The 16,032-nt window shown below is 33.5% G+C and overlaps 2 protein-coding genes and 1 long non-coding RNA gene across 3 annotated transcripts in view; 1 reads left to right on the top strand and 2 right to left on the bottom strand.

The window, feature by feature from the left end:
* Positions 1–7,459: 7,459 nt before the first annotated feature.
* Positions 7,460–11,350, bottom strand: LOC138715811 (uncharacterized). Its single transcript, XR_011336574.1, has 3 exons — positions 11,160–11,350; positions 10,892–11,040; positions 7,460–8,271 (listed from the first exon to the last, which is right to left on the bottom strand). It is a non-coding gene; the product is annotated as an uncharacterized lncRNA (long non-coding RNA).
* Positions 11,351–14,122: 2,772 nt separating this feature from the next.
* levy lies at positions 14,123–15,674 on the bottom strand. Its single transcript, XM_069848899.1, has 3 exons — positions 15,337–15,674; positions 14,634–14,782; positions 14,123–14,306 (listed from the first exon to the last, which is right to left on the bottom strand). The coding sequence occupies exons 1-3, from the start codon at positions 15,428–15,430 to the stop codon at positions 14,223–14,225; spliced, it is 327 nt and encodes a 108-aa protein (XP_069705000.1). The 5' UTR covers positions 15,431–15,674; the 3' UTR covers positions 14,123–14,222.
* Positions 15,675–15,708: 34 nt separating this feature from the next.
* Positions 15,709–16,032, top strand: part of S6KL (S6 Kinase Like) — a 288,054-nt gene continuing 287,730 nt past the window's right edge. Inside the window, exon 1 of the mRNA XM_069848898.1 lies at positions 15,709–15,912. Within this exon, the coding sequence (XP_069704999.1) occupies positions 15,826–15,912 (87 nt within the window). The 5' untranslated portion in view covers positions 15,709–15,825. The remainder of the gene's footprint in view (positions 15,913–16,032) is intronic.

Genomic DNA, 16,032 nt, shown 5'->3' with positions numbered 1-16,032 from the left:
TTATTACTCTCTCCTTCTGTCACACATTTCTGGAAGACAAGCAGGTTCCCCATCCCATTGTAATCTGTCCAAATTCATGTGGTGTTAACGGTATCTGTGTGCGGTCAGTTTCGACAGGAAGTTTTCACTAAGTGCACGCATTTTAACGCAGTATGGCACTAAAAGAAAAGTTTTAACATTGGAAGAAAAAGTTGAAGTAATTCATCAAATTGAGAATGAAATTAAAAAAGCTTACGTCTATCGTGAGTTTGGCCTAATTAATTCCACAGTCCAAATGATTTGGAAGAGCAAGGATAAAATTGTTGCTGCATTTGAACAGAATGGATCGAAGCTAGAGGAGGGAGCAGTGAAATTGTAACTGAAATGATGAACATACTCGTAGAACGTAATTTAGAAAGTGTGTGTTGGGCAAGTAGGAGACAACAGAGTAAAATGACTGATTACTTCTCTCCTAAGTAAAAAAAAGTTTAGTGAGTACTGAACAAACTATTTTAATACAGAATACTGTATTTATAATTGTACGTGTATTTTATTAAGTCCATGGTAGGCTTAAAAGTGAATACATAAATCTGAAATAAGCCTATTTAAATTTGTAATTTTTCATTTTCCACCGTGTTAGACTGATAATATGAATCTCGGTTACTACGACACTCATTTATAACAACATAATTTTTAAGGTCCCTTGGATGTCGTTATAACCAAGTTCTACTGTAATCTGTATGTTTATAATCGAGAGTTGACTGTATAAGTGGATTGTTGTTCTATTGGCTAAATGCATACAATGGTATTAAGTATCCAACATAAAATTTTAACAACTTTGGTGCTCTTTGTTTCTGGACTGCTGGCAGGGAATGTCACTTCTTAGCAGATAAAAGATAAACACACAACCTAAAGCAATATATTACTACAGAGTCGCATTCTTCTTGAGTCTGGCTGGAACCATACTCTTCACATGAAGACACATGTCTGTCTCATCTGAGGAACCATGTAACGTGTATGGAGCTGTGTTTGAAGTGGATTTTGCTTCGCAAATCAGTTTTTTCCTGGTTTTTTTAATACTACAGTAAAACCCCTGTTTAACCTTTTTTTTTTTAACCTGAAGGTTATCTACCCTTTGGAGAAAAATTTGCAATTTTAATCCGATTTTTTTTAATCTCTCTTCTCCCTGATTACTTGACACAAAATTAAGGATTTTTACAGAAAATAAACCCCTCAAATATTTTTGGGTGGGGGGGCGGCGGTCGCAATTTTTAGAGCGAAAACTGAAATTTGTTTTAATTCTTCGCCCACAGTTTTTATGTTAGAACAAATATGTTTCACTCTCTCACTCCTAAAAGAATACACAATAAGCTGTGAAAACATTTTTTCCCAATTTTATTCTATTAAGAAAAATGTCAATTATTTTTTTAAATTTCAAACATAAAAATAAAAATTTGAGATCTTGGAGTTTTAAATTAACTTTCTTAAGCATTAGGACACTGTTTGTAGTTTGGCACTGAACTACATTCATCAGCTTCATTTTGGTGCAAGAATGATGAAAATATCTCAATTCGAAGTGCACTTTGTGTTAACATTAGTGTTGTAAAATGCTGTAAAACTGAAGATGGAGAAAAATCATCTGCATGCTGAGAGTATGAAAAATTGTAAAACCAAACACACAGCTTCCTGACTATGAAAAATAGTACAGTCAAACTCTACCGCCAAATTCAAATTATTACACAAAAAATATATAAAATTGACAGAATGTGACGGATTGACACTTGCAAAACTGCACTTCCGGTTTGAAAAAAGTGTTTCTGGTCAATAAACACTCAGATAATTAAGCACATAGAAACAAAACTGATATATTTTTGATTACAATAAAGTTCAAGTTTTCAGATGACAAAAATAAAAATAAAAAATCAAAGGTTTGAAGGAAAGTTAAAAATTAAGAGTAAATGAACACCTTAAATGGAGGTTTACACTAAACTGAGTTTCATTATTTTCAGTTGGTAAAATACAGAGACTTTCTAGAAATCTCACTGTATAACATGAGCAGTTAATATGTGGAAAAATATTGTAATATACAGGCCCGAAAATGTACTCACCTAGGTAACCTGGATATTTACCAACAAAAGATGCTTAACATACCTCAATTTTTTAAATAGTCCAGAAGTGTTGTTTGCTTTTTAGCACACTGTGCTTCACGTTCACAATGACTCTTTCCAACTGGTTTACCCAACACAATTGTTCACTTCAAATGATTTTACTTAATTTCTGACAATGTCAATACTAGCAACAGCTTCACTGAATGCTGCAGTGAGTTTTATTTCTGCATCCTCTTCTTCTTCATCATTAGGGCTAGGATTTTGATGACCTATAAATCATGAAAAAATGTCCTAAAAACAATGCATTTATGACCTAAAAATCTTTAAAAAAAATGCCCTAAAAATTGATCTTACATAATTGGCTTAGTAGGAAAAAAGGTTTGTACTGCTTAATATTTAGATTAAATATTTAATTAATATTTATTAATATTAATTAATATTTAAATTAAATTTTACATAATTTTTTCTAAGTAGTACACTTTAATTAGTTATTTTACCTGATGTAGTTTCCATGTATGATTGTTTACCTCTGCTTCGGCATGTGGACGTGAGGTCAGCATTCGGCTGATTGGTCTTGGCTGTAGCACCATGGATTTACTTTTCTTTTAGTTTCCATGTAGTCTACCACAAGGCCACTCTTATCCGGAACTAGCAGGTATAGAGGAGTCTATATTGAAGGGGTGATTGGACTGATTCATTACATGGGGTGTACTACGTTAAAATGGCAATATTTGTGTAGAAAAACGATTAAAATATTATACAAAATAATGGGTATTAATAGACAAAAATATGTAAAGAAAATATCAACGAAAATAAACATTATTTTACATTAATAATGGGGATTTATGGCCAACATTAAATGAAGATGCCAAAAAATGACTGAATAAAACAAAAGATGCTCTTATGGGTTGAAACAGGCAAAAAAATGCAAAAAAATGCCGTAACAAATACATCTCATAACACTCCGTTTATCAGATAACATATAAATACTAAAGCAGCAATGTTTCTGGTTTACTACAAAAAAGATGCAATTTCATCAAAATCCTAGTCCTATTCATCATCAACACCATTCAGCCCACTTCGGTCATCAAAGCTTTCTTGAACACCACAGATACCTGTTGTAACTACATTATCATCACAAGCCACAAACTCATCAAATGTAATGGACACATTACTAGACGTATGTGGGAGTCAAGTCCTTCACAGTCTTCCTCTTCATTTATTTCTTTACTAAAGCCAGCCTTATGAAGCATAGTCTTGGGAAAACAGGCAGAGACAATAGTTACCAATACCAGGTGCATAACAGAAAGGCCAAAGGTCAGCAGCCTTCAAATTCAAACCTTACTTGGGCTCTGCTTGCATATGCCCACACTGGTACCAAATCACAAGAAGCTTCAAGAATTTCTTACACTTTGAAAACCTTAAAATGAGGGATAAAAATCGGGAATTCCTGATTTTTTTTTTACTCTAAATGCGGGTTTTATTCTAAAATGAATTACATTAAATTGTGCGTAAAAGTATGTTGCTCTTATGCAATCGTTTTAGGAGTTCGGAATTTCTTACATTACATGTGGGCTTAAGTAAATTCGAGTTTACACAGAATCAGGGTTTTACTGTGTTACTTTAGAGAAAGATATTTCTTTCTGATCTGTTCGGTTACTATTTCCGATCCCTAGTTCTCAATCCTACTTTTAACAGCCCCAAAGTTTAGACCACTTCTTTCCAATCTTCTCCCTTTTCTTCCACCTGGTGATGAAGATAGCTCCAACTTCGTAGCGTTGTGATACGTATTCCAAACCCCTCTAGATCATAGCAGGGGCAGGAAGGAGAGGTGCAGAACATGTCTGTTGAGAGGTCCATCTCGCCTGTCTTCCTTTACTTCCCCCTGATCTGAGTTGTAAACTTGCTGTTTTAACACAAGAGTGGTGTCTGTCCACTCCATTGTTATTTTGTATTGAAATACCAACCTCAATATAAACTCCATTTTTAGTCATTTCTTTGAAGCATTATTTTCGACAGAACCCATGTTTGAGAGATCCTTTTGTTCAGTCGCAGAATATCAGCATGCAAGAGGACATCTTGTTGGATTCGCAAGAGCATATGAAATGATGATGTACACTTCAAGAGAGATTTTTTTCTTCATGATATTTTTTAAGTTTGGCCTTTTTCCAACACAAGACTGGTTCTGGACACTGTTCACCGAGAATTTGTTCCTCCTGGATCTACTGGTTTCTATTGTGATGTCTTTAGGCATCTGAGTGAAGATGTTATGTATTTATTTTATTTATTTAAATTTAAATATACAGAATAAAGAATATAATTACAAACAAACAAGAGAAATAGAAATAAAATAATGCAATCAATATAAAAAAGGAGATACAGTAGTATTAACAAAATTTGAGACCGAATGAGGAGCGCTCGTGTTCAGTCGCAGTTCAGATATAATATTAATAGGCCTATAAGAGAATATAAAATAAAATAAAATAGGAAATAAAATTATAAATTACAGTTACAGAAATTATATAATACAATATTAATATAAGAGAAAAATAGAAAGAAAAATAATAATAATAAAAATAAATAAATAAAATAAAATAGGAACTAAAATTTAAATTACAGCGGCAATGGAATTATATAATATAATATTAACACTAGAGAAGAGTAATATCGCACGTGAAAAGTAAGATAAATTTCAAAATTATAGAATACAAATATAATATAGGTTGATTAATTCATACACATAGGCTATAAATTTATTTAATCAAATTGAAGATATTAACACGTTTCTAATTTTCTTGTTATATGTTAGTGGGTTACATGTTAGAAGTTCTGGGTGTAATTTAGTTAAAGCATTGTACAACCGAGGGCCAAAATTAATGTTATGCTTTAGACCAGCAGATGTGAGACATTTAGGTTCTACTAATATTGAATTAATATTTCGTCTTGTGTCATAATTATGTGTCTGTAATACAAACTTATTACGATTTTTATGATAAAATTTTAACAGCGTATACTTATAAATTTGTTTAATATTAAATACATTAAATTCAGAATAAATTAATTTAGTTGGATAATCGAAACGTTTCTTCAAACAAATTTTAATTATTCGTTTTTGTAGTAAATTTAACGGACTAAGATTAATTTTTGCACTTCCACCTCAAACAATTATAACATATTGAATGATAGACTGAATAATGGCCAAATAAACATTTCGTAGAACTCTAATGGGTAAGTAGCATCGAAGATTAACGAATTTATAAATTGTTTTACGAAGCCTCTTACAAAGATAAGTAATGTGATGAGGCCATTTTAAACGAACGAGACCAGAACTCTGGCACAATCAGAATATTTGACAGAAAACATGATGCTTGTCCCACATGCTCTCTACTTACCTGATTTAGCTCCTTGTCACTTTGCGTTGCTTCCAAAAATTAAATTCAAGTTAAAAGGGTGCTGCTTCGACACTCTAGAAGGAATCCAAATGGAGTCGCAGGTGACATTGAACAGCCCGCAAGTTAGCCTGATGATGCAATCAGTAGAGTGCTGGCTTTCTGTGCCCGAGGCTATGGGTTCAATTGCAGCACAGGCCGATGGCATTTAAGTGTGGTAATGCGACAGGCTCATGTCAGTAGATTTACTGGCATGTAAAAGAATTTCTGCAGGACAAAATTCCGGCACATGGGTGAAGCTTATATAACCTAGGCAGTTGCATCATTAAATAAAACAATTAAAATTTTTTAAACAGCCTCCAGAAAAAAGATTTTCACGGTGCTTTTGAGGCATTGAAGAGGTGCTTGGATCGCTGTACACAAAAAAGGTAAGCTTGTAATTTTTCTTGGCCTTAAGCTTGGAACTCTTTGATACTACTTTGTATATTCATTTTAACTAATTTTTTTTAATTGATGAACTAGTGGACTTACTCGTGTTAAATATGTAATTTTTGTCCGGCTTACAGCTGTTTCAGTGCTTCACGCACCATCATCAGAGCTTACTAGATCACAGCGTCATCTCGAACTTCTCTGCCTGTTAAGAGGGTGTGTTTTATTGTTGGAAGGTGTTGAAGTGTGGAGTCGAATAGTGTGTGTGTACTGAAATTGATCTGTGTGTTGAGGATTTGATCGGGGTGTGTTTTAGTGTGTTTGTATATTTCGTATTGTTCCAGTGTGTTGAGTTTTTGGTTCTTGGGTTGTGTGTGAAGGATTTCCATGTCCGTATTTATGTTATTGTATGTATGGTTAGTATTGGTTATGTGATCGGCGTATGTAGATGTATTGTGTCCTCTGGTTATAGCTTTAATGTGTTCTTTGTAGTGCCGATCACATAAACAATACTAACCATACATACAATAACATAAATACGGACATGGAAATCCTACACACATAACCCAAGAACCAAAAATTCAACACACTAGAACTATACGAAATATACAAACACACTAAAACTTACCCCGATCAAATCCTCAACACACAGATCAATTTCAGTACACACACAGTATTCGACTCCACACTTAAACACCTTCCAACAATTAAACACACCCTCTTAACAGGCAGAGAAGTTCGAGATGACGCCGCGATCTAGTAGGCTCTGATGATGGTGCGTGAAGCACTGAAACAGCTGTAAGCAGGACAAATATTACATATTTAACACGAGTAAGTCCACTAGTTCATCAATTAATTATATTCAAGTGTTAAAAGTGGTGTACGCAAGATTCAAAATGGATAATTTTTGTTGTTGTTATTTATTCATTAATTCTTCGAATAGGGAAGTTATTTTCTTTATTACAGACTCTAGTTCGTCTGACGTGCTCTGTAGTCTGTATTTTTATTTTATATAAAATTAATGCACTCATATAATATTTGTAATAATAACAAATAGGCATATTTATCATTGAAACTTCTGTTCCTGATTTCTTTAATTTATTGCAAATATTGACAACAATAAAACTAATTTCTCACATCAGTCAAGCAGCCGATGTTCATTTTTTATTCATTCATGTCCTATTGTGTCACTTGTGAAATTCAAAGATGCTTGGTTAACGATCCATTAACTAGTGACCTGTTAAATGTGTCTTCTGCAACCCGACAATCCACTAACTAATGGAGGAATACATTATTTATAGGTCTGTTTTCTTGCAACCCAGCATTAATGTACTATTATTTCTCATTATTCATTCAATAAAGTTCGTTTATGGTTTTAATATCTAGGTATTCTAATTTAAGAGGTCTTAGACTTTCTATGCAATAACGACTTAAGTTTTCCATACTTTATTTACAAATATTCAAAAATGAGTTGTGTTTAAATTATAACTGATATTGGATTTGAATAATTTATATGGACTAAAATATTATACAAAACAAATGATAAGAGTATATATACTAGTAAAATTTCTACATCATTATAAAACTTTGACATTGCTTTTCTCAAAACATGGGTTTTCAACTTGAGCTGTTATTGCACCCATTGCCTCAATTGATGTATGTATGAGTGTAAAGATTCGCAATTCATTTATGTCTAATTGGATTGGTCACCAGATATTTTTAACTACAGTAATAAAGGGAATGATGTTGCACCCACTTTGCAGATCAAAATAAGTATATAGAATTGCCAGGTGTCCCGTATTTGAGGCCAGAAAACCTTGTCCTGTATGAATTTCACATGGGACACTAAAAATCCCGTTTTTACGGACATTATGTCGTAGATTTTTTAATGTAAATTATTAACTTTTTTTCTCCTGTAATTTTTAACTTTTGTGAAATAAGACTAATGGTTCATTATTTGTATAACTTCTGTTTAGTCCTTGTCAGGTGATTACCAGACTTTATCGCACATTCAGACACTCTTCATGATTTTTGTGCGATATAGATCTACCAAATATTAATTTGTGATACAAGTTAAATATTTTTAATGTGTCATATGCTAAACTCTTTTTCTGGAAATAATGCACTGTATGTGATCGAAATTTTTATTAGTACACTCATTATCCTTATTGACTATTTCTTGCTGTACAGTTTATCTTCTTTTAATTGCCTCCAGGCTTCTTCTCTTCAGTGCGAGCAGGACAAGTTCCTTCTTCAGATTCTTTTTTCTCCGGCGGTGGTCCTCGTCCATACTCATAACCACCAGGCAGGGCATTTTTATCGGGATTATGAAAAAGCGATTTTTGACCATCTCCCCATGGAAACCGCTATATGAGAACACAGATGTTAATGTATAAAACTTGACAACGAAGAGTTTTTAGTTGGGAGTTGCATTCCATGCTGTGCAGTTTAGTCAACTTCTACAAATTTCATGTAAATAATGTCGCAACAGAACCTGTTATGTATTTGATAAAATGATTAGTATCTTGGCTAAGTATAACAATTTTGTGTCTAATATAACTCTTCTCGGGTTCTCAGCCAGGTGAGTTGGAGATTTGCTTCCAAGCTTTCGACGGCTAGCTCTGCCATCTTCTTCATTCCCTGAGCTAGCCGTCGAAAGCTTGGAAGCAAATCTCCAACTCACGTGGCTGAGAACCCGAGAAGAGTTAATCTACATCAAACGCCGGGAAAGCCTCAAGTCATACAATTTTGTGTCTGTTTTTAAATGAGGGCAGAAATGATGGCGTATCAACATAGGCTTGGAATGGAACTTCTCTATTGCTATTGAAATATACAATACACAACGTTTCAGAGGTTAAAAAATTCGAGATAGGACATTGGATTTAATTTGGTCATTTGTAATGACCCATCATTAGGATGTGTTTCCTCTTCACTCCATTCCTATTTGTAGATGGAGGGATGTCATCTCAAAACATTGTGTGCTCTGTATAGGAATTCAGTCAAAGCTAATCTTGTGTCTAAATTTGTTTTGCTCTAGAACATAGATCATCATCGTATTCATCATCATACACAATCTCGCTCTCGCGCTTGTGGAATACCCTACTCAGTGACATCACAGACTGTCGGAATTTAGTAGCGTTCAAAAGCAAGCTTATTAAGCATTTTCTTACTGCTTAGAGTAGGTTTAATTTTTACTTAATCAATAAAAGAAAAGCTTCTCTCTTCTTAACTTTTACAATAAACTGTCTAGCTTTTATTAATCAGTTAATCTTTTAGTACTTTGATTTTTATTGTATCTGTAAATTTAATATTAATTGTAATTATAATTGTAATTGTATTCTTATATTGTACCGTAGTTGTAATCCCCTGTTAGAGAAGAGAAGGCCTGATGGCTTTATCTCTACCAGGTTAAATAAATAAATAAATAAATAAATAATAGATGTCCAATTGAAGGGTTCAGAACCATAGTAGGCCAAGCACCATTTACTAAAACTGTAAGAAACAAGGGTTAAAATGAAGTTATTACGATAATTCAGTAGAAACATATTTCCCCCCCCCCCCACCAGGTTGTCTTTTCGACATTTCTGGTCTTCTCTCCTGGCTGTGGCTTAATTGTAACCCACTTCTGAGGAAACATAATATAGCAAGTAATATAAAGTATATACATTAAAACTAAATGATATGTCAATCTTCATTAAACTATGGTATTCACTTAACTTTAACCCTTGCTTTCTCTGTTTTTAATAAATGGCGCTTGGCCCACTATGGCTCTGAACCCTTCAATTGTAACTCGTACGAGATAACCCCTGGCGTAAGCAACCCACAACGCATATTCTTTAAGTTCGTTTTTCCTATTTTATATGGAAAGTTATTGACCTTAACAGAATATGCTTGACGTGCAATATCTCCTGGTTCTATAGGCATTTGGACACCCACACTCTAGAATAAAGTGGTTCATAAAGAAGTTGAAACTTGAATAAGTTGTAGTAATGTAGGTCAGTGTTTAATTCAAATTGGAGTATTTTTGCATTTGATTGGTAATGTGTTGTCTTTCTTACCTGGAACCCTTATGCATGCTGTCTGCTGATGTGAAAGTCTCTGGAAGCAATCCACATTGACTCACATGCAGATTTCCGTAAGGTTTATTCATAGTTTAATATTATTCTTATACTAAAATTAATATTCAACTGGATCAGAAACTGAATAAATATTACTGAAGTGAATGGCCTGGTTTAACTGAATGTCATACTTAACATATTGCAGTACCAATTATCCATGTCTTCATTCGAGAGTCTGATCCTTCATAACTTATTTTAGTTTCTGTCCGTAATTATTTATTTATATTAGCAATTGACACCTGTACGTTTTATCACCCTCCCTCTGTTAGTTGCGTCAAAGAAAATGCCTTTCCTTCTTTTTTTTCCATAAAAATAGTTTTTCCATGTTTTCATGCACTATGAATATTGAAACCATTCTTAAAAAATTCCTACGTTCGCAGATTTACACTTTAATAGCAACTGCACAACTCAGTTCGATATTTTCAGCAACTATATAATAATACACTGGAATTTACAACCTTCCAGATTGGACCACTATCAGTCAATATCGACCCTGCCTCTTGAGAGTTTCTTCTTCCACTAAGTGACTGCATATCAGAATAAATTAATTCTTAAAGTATTTTAAAATACCGAGTGTAGGAGAGGAAATTATTTTTTCTTAAGTGCTATCTTAAACCTCACTAGAATTCGACTTCTAATAAACCAAATTTTAAATAGTCCTACTTCTTACAAAAATCCCTTTTCATTTAGTCTAGCTTAATCTAAAGAAAGTAACCTTAATAAACAGTTTTCCTGCATTTTTATACAGTAACATTTAGTAAAAACAGGCAAATGGGAAGCCCCCCCCCCCAAGAGTCTATACAATAAAATCTATCATTATTATTATTATTATTATTATCATCAATTTGGGGGGCATGAGTCATCTTACCTTAGTTCTTATTCGCAAGTATTCATAGTTTGGTTCAAATGGTGGACCAAATTTGTTTTCTTCTGCTGTTGACATAACAGTATATGTAATAAATCCAAGTGATGGCAATAAAAAATAAGAAATTAACCTCCAGAGATTAGCTGTACCATCTGTGAAATACATACAAACAGGAGTGTTAGTTTGACATACTATTATGATGTCCATACAGATATTCTTTCATCAGAGCAGACTAATCTCTTATGTATACAAGCAAAGATATTGAGAGGACCTTTGTGGCAAGGTTGACACTTTCGCTGTTTGAGTCCAGTAGTTAAATTTTGATGTCCACTATTTGCATAGGTTCGGTCAAAAATGATCCTTGGGATTTTATATAACCTTCCTCTGCAATACATTTTAGGTATCCAAGTTATGTTACATTAATTTGCTTAATACTCATTTTAACTCTTCACTCTCAATTTAATTTATGTACTGAAGCATTCCAGTGTGTGTGCACGAATAATATGGATCACATTACTTGTAATTTGTTAATTCTGGAAACTGTTCACATGGAATTTATGGAATATGCTTTTAACAATGCCTTAAACTTCATGGCCTGCTATAATATATTATAAATTATTGAAGAGAAATTAGTGTGCCAAATTTGGCTTATTTAAATTTAATTTAGTAATATAGAATTTCATAATCACACATTTACATATTACACGAAGTACAGTTTAATTACTGATATAAAACAAGGAAGCAAAATCGAGCATTTGAGGAAGATATCGTTTTTAATTATTTAATATGAGAATTTCAAAATATCCATTAGAAAAATGGCGTGAGAATATAGAAATGAAATCATTTACTGTGCATTCAAATTGCACACAAAGGCATTTTTATGATGTAAAGACGACTTAATTTACAAATATTGCGATTTAAGCAAATATAGGCCTATATTATATGTCATGTATATAATTTTGCACAAATGCTAATAAAATAACTATTTGTATGTAGTAATAATGTTGTTGCTTATCCAGGCTTTGATTAAACCATATCCATGAGATTAAATTCTTTTATTTTTTTTTTTATTGATTTCTATTGGATTTTGCCAAAGTTTGTCCTCCTTTGAAAAGCTTCCAGTGTGTGTTATGAAGAAGCTGTTCAGTTTTGCACTTTACATAAGTAGGAAATTTAATTTCTTCCACATATTTGATTGTTTTGAGGTGACCACTGTAATAGGTTCACTACTCATCAGAATTGGTATACTGAAAATTTTGCTGATTTCGCCAACATATAAAAAATTTATCTTTTGCAGAATCACAACACACTCTTCATACTTCACATAATGAAAGAGCAAAAGCACAAAATCGCAATGTAGTCTAAATTTTCTCATGATTATTTGCTAGATTCCCCTGTTCCTCACCCCCCCCCCCCCATGAATTAATTTTACGATGTAGACCATAAGCTTCCAAAAATTGATTCCTTCATTTCTGTTCTCATTTACCAGGCACAATTTATTCACCTGTTTAAATTTCTTTCAATCTTGAGTTCCAGTAGCTGGTCGTTTAATATTTGTATCAAAAGCATGTAACTCTGACAAGACTGGAAGAGTGATTAAAAATGAGTTGGTGATTTACAAAACTATCCTTAGCCATCATAGCTGATTTTCCACTGAACATGAAAAATCTTGTAACACGAAAAATTTAAGTGTTTAATGAAAGGAAACTTCTTCTCGTGTAATATTACAATGAAATGAGTTGTTCACGTTTCATAAAAGTTATAGTTATTTGAAATATTTCGGAAAACGAAGTTTTGTATAAAAAGGGGAAAATGGTAACTTCGACAATAAAATAATGAGATTTGGATAGTTTTGAAACAGAAAAATCAGTTTCAAGCTATCAGCTGGGGGTATTTTTTTAATGGGCTCTTTTTGTCTCAAATCTATTAAAGAATCTATCACCATCCCTGTTTTCTTTGAAAGTCCATTGTTCAACTGTTTTCTGCATAAGTTTTGAACAAGGTATCTGGATATACCCAAAATAGACTAGGTTTTAGCACATACACTACCTTATTGGTTTCTCATTGCCAAACTTTCAGAACGGCCCAGAGGTTCACTCAGCCTCCTATAAAATTGAGTACCGGGTCTTTCCCGGGGATAAAAGGCAGTCAGAGCGTGGTGTCGACCACACCACCTGATTCTAGTGCCAAGGTCATGGAAAGCATGGGGCTCTACCTCCATGCCCCCCCCCCCCCCCAAGTGCCTTCATGGTATGTTACGGGGATACCTTTACCTTTTTTTACACTACCTTATTGGCCCTTGCTTAGTTTTGACATTAGGTAGTACTTGTTTGCTGATGTTTTAGGGTAACTGGTATTTTGCTCGAGATGTTCTCTGTGAAATGCTCTGAGAAGTGTACTTCAAAATAATCTTCATCCACTTTGTTCGAATCTGCATAAAAAAAAAGTGATAGAAGCGCAGAATATCTTGAATCCTTAGAGTTCCACACTTGAAAGTCTTTTTGTGTCCGCACTGTGGCATTCTCGACAGTGATTTCGAATAATTATTCATTTCTGTACTCTTTGGTAACAATTCAGTCACTGAATGTTGGAAAGGAAAAGGCCAGATTGCACAGTGTTACATGAACAACATAGAAGCACAGGAAAAGAGTTTGGTTACAAAATTACTTACATGGAAAAAGGAAAATTCTACTGTGCACAGAGAGAGTTTTACATCAAAGATATGAAAAGAAAGAGATGGTTTTGATTTTGACACACATTATCACCGTTTCTAGATGCATATATACAAACACTAACAATCATATGAAAACTTTTTTTTTTTTTTCATTCGTGGAAAAGGACAGTTTTGCACATCACCTGCTCAAATATATTTCCTTAAAAAATAAAATTTAGTAAAGTGCTTTGCGAGGCCTTCTTGAAAAAGTTCATAAATATGTTCTCACTACATGGTAAACATATGAAGACCACAGGAAGAAAAGGGGGAATGTCACTTTTTTGTGAAAATTGAGATAATGGTAAAAATTGGAAGTTTATGGTTAGACGACAATAAAACATATTGAACATATTGATTACTAGATTAACCACCTTTCAAAATGCATTGTGATATTTATCATTTGTAACATACTTCTTGAATAAATTAGTTTTGAACTTTAAATTAGTTCTCCTGAAAATCTTGACATTCCCCCTTTTCTTCCTGTAGTCTTCATATTTGTAATATAAATGAAAGGCAAGGCGTGTCTAAACAATCGTATTTATTTACATCTACAGTATTCACATACATGGAATCATGGAGATAAGCACATACTAATAAAAAGGCACACTAGTTGGTGCATACTTAGTGGTGTTCATAGCCATCGGGCAGAGGGTTGGTGTGGGAGTTGTGGAAGAGCGAGTGGTTGCCATCACCCCATGGGAATCGCTGAAAACCAAGCCAAAATCCATTTTCGTTAAACTCTATGACTGAATATACAGCACTCAATAGTAGGTCTAAATATACACCTTGAAAATTACATTCACGTCATAGAAAAAAATGATCTTGTATAGACGAGCACAAATGAGTCTGCACTAAGATCTATGATTCCGATCATCACTATCCCTAAAATCTACAGCTTATAAAAAAAAATCGTAGTATTTAAGCCTTACAGAATATTAACCTTAAGAAAATAAGATACGGTATACAATAATGCCGACACTGTTCTTCAGTAATATACTATTGTGTGTTTTTTCATAAATTAAGCCTACTTACCTTATTTCTTACGCGAAGATGTTCATATGGGACAAATTCTGGAGGGTCATGATGTTCTTCCTGATGCTTCAAATAGGCATTTACCATGCAGACGCCCACTCCAGGGAGCGCAACAAATAGGGACAGATTCTTCCACAGTTTATGGCCACCTACATGGTCAAACAGATAAACATTTAAAAAGGAGGTTCTGCACTCTATCGAAGATAACATTTAAGACAGTCTACCACAATTGACGGAAAAATAGATACGATCAACACTGTGTTCTTGAGAAGGCAGCAATTCTTTCTCAAGGTGAAACAAACATATTTGAGTATTAGAAATGGAGGCTTCAGGATTCGATACAGGTAACTTTATCTCCCAAGTTAATGACACTGCGAAAATAGACTATTGATCTAGTTACGATCTATGATACGAAATTTTTCATAATGCAATACGATTTTAACCAAAGTTTCTTAGCAATTAATTACATTAAATTGAGTCAACTAGGCTATTTCACAATAGAACTTATGTAAGAGTATAATTTTAAATGTTTTAAACAACTGTGCCAATAATATTAACCAATTCCTGCATTATGTTGGAATTCATTAAATTTTATAAGGATCAAATACGGAAATTTGTTTCAGCAGCTACCTATATAAATAAGGTAAAAACATATTTGTTATTTCTATCACAATATAAATGATATCTTATTAAAATAGTCAACCTGAATGATCGCCTGCCGAAGGGCCATGTACAGCCCTAAAAGGGACAGAAGAAACGACCCTTTGACGAAGAATATTTCCTACAACGCCTGCCATTTCCCTGTTCAGTGTTCACCAATTATAATAGATAATGGGCAAGGAGACGGCGAAGAGGAACAGGAACTGATACGAATCAAAACAATATTAGCTGATCCATGACAATCGAATTTTCAGTAAATGTTACTTATTTATAAGATTATTTTAAATGAAATAGCGTCCTAATAAATTCGCGACGTAATTATCCCAAAACTTAAGATATTAAACTGTAATATTAATCTTTACATCAGCTGATCGAAATTTGTTCACGCCTCCTTGCTTTCATTGCGCGACCCCCACCGCTCAGACCGAGAATTACAGTGGTGGGAATTATAACTGGGCGTAAGATGATGGAAGATTGACTTTAATAATAAGTTGCTGCTAACGATATATTAGACCTTCTACATACACGATTAATGGGAAACTCAAATCGTAAGCATAAAAATGAAACAGCGATAAACTATTCGGTAAATGCTGAGTTACGACAACCGTATCTTAGTCAGGTATGACTTTGGAAAGTAGGTTATGAAATGTTCGGAATATTTGTTGTTGTAATATGCCCATAGTTTTACTTTAAGCAACAGACTTTAATTTATATTATACGTTGTAATTATTTTAACTTT

This window comes from Periplaneta americana, chromosome 15 (assembly GCF_040183065.1).
Source record: "Periplaneta americana isolate PAMFEO1 chromosome 15, P.americana_PAMFEO1_priV1, whole genome shotgun sequence".
NCBI lineage: Eukaryota > Metazoa > Arthropoda > Insecta > Blattodea > Blattidae > Periplaneta > Periplaneta americana.
This window is presented reverse-complemented; position numbering and strand designations above follow the sequence as displayed.